General features: G+C 37.8%; 1 protein-coding gene across 1 annotated transcript; it reads left to right on the top strand. All coding sequences in view use genetic code 12, as the record gives it.

Moving 5' to 3' along the window:
- Window positions 1-530: 530 nt before the first annotated feature.
- On the top strand, window positions 531-5768 carry DASC09_028850 (uncharacterized protein; the record flags this gene model as incomplete). The annotated part of the gene is made up of 1 exon (XM_064996488.1): window positions 531-5768. One exon carries the CDS (start codon window positions 531-533, stop codon window positions 5766-5768), a length of 5238 nt encoding a protein of 1745 aa, XP_064852560.1.
- Between the last annotated feature and the right edge of the window lie 2108 nt (window positions 5769-7876).

The raw sequence follows: 7876 nt of genomic DNA, 5'->3' as shown, positions 1-7876 counted from the left end.
TTTGCTCAATGGAGCAATTTGATCTCATTAAACACGGCAGTAGGAAAGCATGGATAAATGGTACGGAGTTGGCAAATAAGGGTAAATGGGAAACTGATGAGATTGATGCGCTAGGTAGTGAGAAAAATAATAATGTTCTTCGATTTGATTTAAATTGGGTTAGCAAAAGGTCTGACTCTTCAATTTTCCAAGATTCACCGTTGTCTGTAGCATTATGATAATTTATATATCTTTGAGTAACTTTTCCAATAATGAAACGATATTGATATAATTATAAAATTTATAATATAAATTATTACCATGGTCTACAAAAAGAAAATAGCGTAGGTTTATTATGTTTAGTGCTTTTGTTTTAAGCGCTGCGTTTAGTAATTTATTTTCCTGACGTTTTTTTGTTTTGAAAGATTTCTCGGCGATGAGGTCCAACTCTTTAATGTTGTTGTTATTCTGCCACAAACACTGTTCCAAATGACTAATGGGTATTATTTTTCTCTCCTAGGAAATATTCAATTCATTATATACAGCATTTCATGTACCAACTATTCCAGAACAAGCCTTTCAATAGGGGAAATCTCTTGTTGTCCAAGGACTATTGGATGAAAGATAACAGTGTCAAGGAATGCTTCAGTTGTGGCAAACCGTTCACCACGTTCAGAAGAAGACACCATTGTCGATTATGTGGGCAGATCTTTTGTAATGATTGCACTACGTTGATCTCGGGAGAACGTTTCACTTACAATGGTCAAATCCGATTATGCCATTCGTGTTTGAGTTACGACTACGATGACTCGAGTGATGAATATGATGATATCGACGATAATAACAATACTAATAATGATAATGACGATCAGAAGAGAAATGAGGCTTCCATGGCAAACGGGACTGATATTTCATCCAATATTATCGTTGATGGTGATGTCAGCTCTTTACAAGACAAATCAGAAAGGGACCCATCGATAATGGTGGATTTATCTGACAAATACCTGTCGTCGTCCGAAGATGAATCATCCATGACGTTGTATACTGCGTTGCATTCGGATTCCATTGGCAACCTTTCGAGCTATTCCGACTCCATGAGAGGTGGGGAGTCCAATCTACGGCCATCAAGATCAAGCTACAGTATAAACCAGGTTGGAGCAGGGTATGACAAGACCCAGGCATCGCTCATACGAATGAAGAGCAGGAAGCGGAGTAAAAGTACAAAGCGGAACATTGACGATAATAATAATAATAATAATATCCCTTCAAGGATGGGCCAGTTATTGACAGCCGCGAAAAAGGATGGTGACGCCGAAGTGTATTCTTCGGCCATCAATACCGAACCACTTGCTGTTGACAACGATTCCATCATTTGTGAGAAAGAGTACATGCACAAAGAGTTAAACGATATTAGCATTCATCACATTAAGAGGTTCTTGAAACAGACGTTGGTACTGTTCGATGTCAGAAATAAGAAGAGCTGGTATTATACCATTCATCGACTATTAAACAGTATAGAATTAATTGACCCCGACCCAAAGAATGGTGACAGTTTGGATATCACCCGGTACGTAAAGGTTAAAAAGATTCTTGGGGCCACCCCAGCAGAAAGCGAATGTATTAATGGGATAGTGTTCACCAAGAATGTGGCATTGAAATCCATGAGGTCGCAAATCACCAACCCCAACGTGGTTCTAATAATGTTTCCATTGAATTATGAAAAGGGAACCCAAGCTTTCGTCAGTCTTGACCAAGTGATGGCTCAAGAAAAGGAATATCTTGACAAATTAGTAAAACGAATTGTCCTGCTCCGGCCAAAACCTGACGTGGTTATTTCCGGGTCCACGATTTCTGGCTACGCTTTGGAATTATTGGATATTGCTGGGATCTCTGTCGCCTATAGTGTCAAACCACAAATTATTGAACGGCTTTCACGAATGTTGGAGGCCGATGTAGTGGGATCAATGGAAAAATTGGCAACCAAGCCCCGTTTAGGACTGTGTGAACTCTTTGAAGTCAAATCTTTCGTTCATCAAAACGTCAGGAAGACGTTTATGTTCTTCACTGGATGCAAGAGCACACTCGGGTGTACTTTTATATTAAGAGGTCAAGATCAAATGTCTTTGAATAAAGTGAAAAATATTCTTGAATTCCTTGTTTACATGATGTTCCACTTGAAATTGGAAACGTTTCTATTTAGAAATGAGTACCTTTTGATGCCCAATGCAAGGGAGTTGAAAGAAATGCTTCACCATACTCCGTACTTTGGTTTCGACTATCAGTTTATTGAGAGATTTGATCAGCGGTTGTTTTCGATATCTCCTACCATCAAGGTGCCATTACCTCATCTCTTGACAAAGGCCAGGGACTGTGAAAAGCATTTGAATAATTTCCTAGAGAATTATGACATGAATGCCATTGATGCGGACTCCGCCAAAGAAATCGTGAGAATTTTCGGTATTAAACTAGAAGAGTATGATTTGTTTGACCAAGGTAGTATCATTAATCTTGCGCAAGTGATCATTTACAAAAAATCCAAATTATTGAAATCAACTTGCAAGCTATATTCTAGACAATGGGAATCGTTTTCTGAGCAAATCTCTTCACTACTTGAAGTGTCTTTCCATCAAAGCATTAGTTTTCTTTATTCAACCACCAACGCAAAAAATCAGAGCCCTTGCATTTTTCCTAAAATCATCCAAATTGAGTACTATATGGATTTTACCGACGCTCCTTTGGGTCACTATATCGAGAACTTGGTGCAAACCTCTAACCACTTTTGTCAAGAAGGCTGTGGATCGAAATTATTAGATCATTACAAGAATTATGTTCATGGTGATGGTGCGATCACTGTGTCTATCGAAAATATGGAATGCAAGATCCCTGGTTTACAGCATGTCATTTTAATGTGGAGTACTTGCCAAAAATGTAACCATTCTACTCCAGTTATCCCCATGAATGAAATCGCGTGGAAATTCTCTTTTGGAAAATTTTTAGAATTGGGATTCTTAAGTGTGCCCCTCACGGTTTCTTTTATAGAATGCCAGCATGATTTGAAAGACCGAATCAAGTACTTTGGCCTTAATGACTTGACAGTGAAATTCAGCTACCAGAAAATTGATCTTCTTGAAGTGATCGTTCCTGGAGATAAGGTATACTGGCGACCAGAAGTTGATGTTACTCTCAAATTGGAGGTGTACCAGCTGATTGTTGACCGAGCCAACAATTTCTTTGAAGGGGTCTTAGACAGATTAGAAGGGGTAAAGATCGATAATTCAAGTCAAGAAAATGCCGATGCCGCGAATGAAAAAGTTAAGCAGTTAATTGGATTAGCAAAGGAGAACCATGCTGAGATAATGAACCAAGTAAAAAAGATATATACCGAATCCTCACCATTGGAATATTTGCCTTTGAATATTATCTTGAAAGGATTACAAAGTATGAGTGTCTCGTGGGATTTAGAGTTTAGTCAATTTGAAGAAGAGTTTTTGCCGAGTGAAAATGATATTACTAGGATCACGGCTTTTCAATTGAAAAATTTCTTCAAGGAAAAGAAATCTCCAGAGGACTTGGATACTGAACGGGGAAAAAATAAGGAAAAGTTAAAAGGATTAGGGTATCCGGAATCAGAATATTATGATGAAAAGTCAAAAACTGATTTAGAAAGACTGGAAGCTGATCCTGCTGTCAATGGTTCAAAGAAATGGGAAAACGATAATGATTATGATATGAAACAACCTGAAAATATTGATGAACGGGAAACATCAAGGGATATCCAACTAGGAACCATGCCAAGTACTGATAACTCCAATTCTGTTGATAGAGATACTTCACTAATTATGGAAGATGAACAGCAGTTAAAATCATCAACTTCCCGCTCCAGTTTCAAGCATTCCAATGTCTTGGAAAAAGTCTCTAGGATGGAAGCGAGATTGAATAATAATTCTGATATCAAATCTGAGAACTTTAATGACTCCCATCTTCTATCAGGTAAAACTCCTTTATTAAGTACTGGCAATTTATTGAAAACTGAGTTAATCAATAGATCTAATTTCTCTGATGATTTTGCAACCAGCACAGCCAGTTCCAAAAAATTGGCAAATACTCGTGTGGCAAAACTAAAAGATTATTATGACCAAATGCATGTGCGGTTGAATAAGGAATTCGTATTGGAAAGGGAAAATGAAAGAAAGAAGATTGCCAAGCGATATCATGCCATTCCTTTGATGAGTTCAAAACCAATCGTTGAGGTTTATCAAGATTTTGAAGATGCTGTGCAAGACGAAAATGAAGACAAGTCCAATAAAAACCATGTGAAAAATAAGGATCATATAGAATCTTCGAAACTAAAACGGGACGAATCAGAATACAATGATGCCGGCGACAACGAAGAAGCATCTGTGGATGTCATTAATGGGAACCCTGTTATTTTTGATAATCATGGAGATTCTAAAGAATTGGAGAGTACCAAAAATAATGAGGCAGAAGCACCTGAAATTTTTAATGATAATGAACAAATAGGAGAAGATAAAATTGAGCATGCCGATATTAATGATAATAAGGCTTTGAGTTTAAAAGAAAAAAGAACTGAAGACAAGAACGAGATTCCCCAGCAAGAAAAGAATTCACTTTTGAGTGCCATAAAGAAGTTTTGGGCGGATAGATCTGTGCTTTGGAAACCTTTAGATTATCCATTGAAGGAAACTGAACATGTTTTTGTTGATTCAGACGTTATTATAAGAGAAGATGAGCCAAGTTCTCTCATTGCTTTCTCATTATCCTCCAAGAACTATTTACAAACTGTAAAAAGATTGAGAAAGGAAGTCATTGATTCTTTGAGTTTGCCAGGGATGCAAGAAAATATCGAAATCCAACCGGGAAGCAAGATCCAAGAGAAATTGTTGGAGGCGGAGATGTTGAAAAAGAGGGCCATTCATTTGAAGTTTCAGATCATGGATGATTCGGCAATTCTTTCCTGTAAGGTATTTTTCGTGGGTCAATTCGAGGCATTAAGAGAAGCGTGTGGATCTAATTTCATCCAGAGCTTATCCCGGTGTATCAAATGGGACTCCAGTGGTGGTAAGAGCGGGTCAGCATTTTTAAAAACTTTGGATGATAGACTTATTATTAAGCAACTTTCTGAACCAGAATTCGAATCTTTTGTGAAAATGGCCCCGAGCTATTTTGAATTTGTATCACAATCATTATTTCATGATTTGCCAAGTGTGATATCCAAGATTTTTGGCTTCTATCAATTGGTGATCAAGAATCTGAGCAGCGGGAAAAACATAAAAATGAACGTTATCATTATGGAAAACCTCTTCTACAATAGAAAGAATTTGAGAATCTTTGACTTGAAAGGTTCCATGAGAAATAGACATGTTGAAAAAACCGGCAAAGAGAATGAGGTTCTATTGGACGAAAATATGGTTGACTACATCTATGAGTCACCGCTATTTGTTAGAATTCATAGTAAGAAACTATTGAGAGCGTCTCTTTGGAACGATACCCTATTCTTGAGCAAGATGAATGTCATGGATTATTCCTTGGTTATAGGGATCGACACGGAGAAAAATGAGATTGTCGCGGGGATCATTGACTATATTAGAACCTTCACCTGGGATAAAAAATTGGAAAGCTGGGTCAAAGAGAAAGGTTTGGTGGGTGGTGGTGGAAAAAGGCCAACGGTTGTGACACCAAAACAATATAAATCTAGATTCAGAGCTGCCATGGAAAGATATATTCTTCTTGTTCCAGATAAATTTTATCTGACTGATCAATTGCGTTAGTTTGTTTTTTTTGTTTTTTTTTTGAGGAGAAAATGAATTGGGTCTTTTCATTATTATTATTAATAATAAGACAATTCAATCAGTGTAAGGTATCTTTCTAATCTATATATGATTTAATTTTAGTTTATGTTCCTGGCAAATAAAGAACCTGAATGGAAGTAGGTGGTGGCTCTATTGTACAGTGGCTGATTACAGTTTCTTCAAAAGGAAATTCAGCTTTCAATTTTTTCAGGAGGTTAAAGCATGCGGATGGTTCATAAAGGAATCACTTTGCTGGTGTAGATGATATAGGGCTGCATCAAGCCCCAGATTACCAGATAGTCGTGTCGGCACGCATGATTCCACACACCAGCCTTCTGACTCGGACTTGGACCTCAGAGATGGTGTGGTAGGGTGAGCATAGGCACAAAATGCTCGATAGTACATCTCCAGATTGTAACACTGTCAACATGCGAAACATTCATAATAAAACGAAAGACAATAGAATTGGTTAGAATAATGGAAAATATAGGCACGGTAAGCTCCCACTAGTTGGCTTATTCGGAATACCGTGAGTGCGGCCCAAATTATTTATTGTCCAAAACAAAATATAATGCTGTTTCAAATACTGAAACTTCTCTCACTGTTTTTCCAAAACTTTTAGAACAAAGGCAAAACCCCTAAAAACAAGTAAAGGGCAATTTTATATGGCTAAAGGCCAAAAAAACATTATCAAAAGTGCCCTCACTCAGATTCGAACTGAGGATCGCTACATTACTAGTGTAGCGCCTTACCAACTTGGCCATAAGGGCTGTTTAGTCCTTTGTTACAATCAGTGTGGAAGGGCACACTAGATTCTGGAATCAATAGACCTGCGCGATTTTGGACAAGCCATGAGTGACGACGTTAACGATAAAGAAAGACATATCGAAGACTTCCGAAGCTCTCTTGAGTGGGATCTACCTTCTGCACCACATAAGGCAACCCAAAATAGCGGAGCGTTCAAGTATTTGGAAGAACATGTTTTCCCTCATCTCAGAAAGCCAGATAAGACTTTTAGCCAATTTGATAAGTTTGCAATCGTTTTAGATGATCGTTTCAAGAAGAAGGAGGAAAAAGACAGTGACTTTAGCGAATTGCAAGCCAAATTTTCCCAATTAGAGACCTTAGTGGTGTCACTTAGCGCCAGATTAGACTCGTTCTTAACCCCTGTCATTTCCTCTTCTCCAATTGAAAATTTTTCAAGCGGCCCATGTGACAGCGACATAAACCAACAGAATACTACAGAAATACTTAAATTGAGAAAAGACTGTGCTAATGCCTTCCAAGCCATAAATTTGCAACATGCTTCTACCAAGCTGAAAATCGAAATGTTAGAGACTGACATGATGAACTCTAACAAAACAGCTGCGGATAATGCAAGCATAATGCAGACAATACATGAGAAGATCGCCAACGTTGACGCTAAATGCGCAGCCGAATGCAATGAAATTAAACAGACCATTGACTCGAGTATTTCTATTCCTTTAAGCGATGGTGGATTCACCACTCCAGATATTGCTATTCAGGAATTAGATAACAAGATTGTTAATATTGAAACAGACTTAGGGAAAATGAAAGAGTCTGTTACCAAAGTACAATCAGATTTATCATCAAAAGACATGCGTCCGACAAACCTTGATCATGCAGATTTTAGTGAGACAGAAGATCAAGAGATGAAAAATGAACTCGACCTTGCCTTCATGGTCTCGAAATTGACCCCGATGGTTTTCGAAAACTTGGAACCAAAGTTTGACAGCAGGATATCCAAATCTACGGAGAAGTATGTAAAGGACCAAAATGATAAAATGAAGTTAATGAAGGATGATCTTGAAACAAGAAATGAAGAGGTGATGACTAAAGTCAATGAATTGAACGAATCCATGATGAATAACACCAAGGATATGGATAACAAACATGCCACACTAGTTTCCGCAAACTCTGAAATGTCTGCTAAAATGACCTCTCTTGAACTACAAGCTACAAAATTGGCTGAGAAAACCAACCAAGTGGAGATGATCAACTCAGAATTCCAATCCAAGATCAACGAATTTTCAACAAATCTTGAAAAAAATGGCTTGATCATAAAA

Source organism: Saccharomycopsis crataegensis, assembly GCF_037102585.1.
Source record: "Saccharomycopsis crataegensis DNA, jcf7180000000082, whole genome shotgun sequence".
Taxonomy (NCBI): domain Eukaryota; kingdom Fungi; phylum Ascomycota; class Saccharomycetes; order Ascoideales; family Saccharomycopsidaceae; genus Saccharomycopsis; species Saccharomycopsis crataegensis.
Note: the sequence above shows the minus strand (reverse complement) of the source record. Positions and strands in the feature narration are given on the sequence as shown.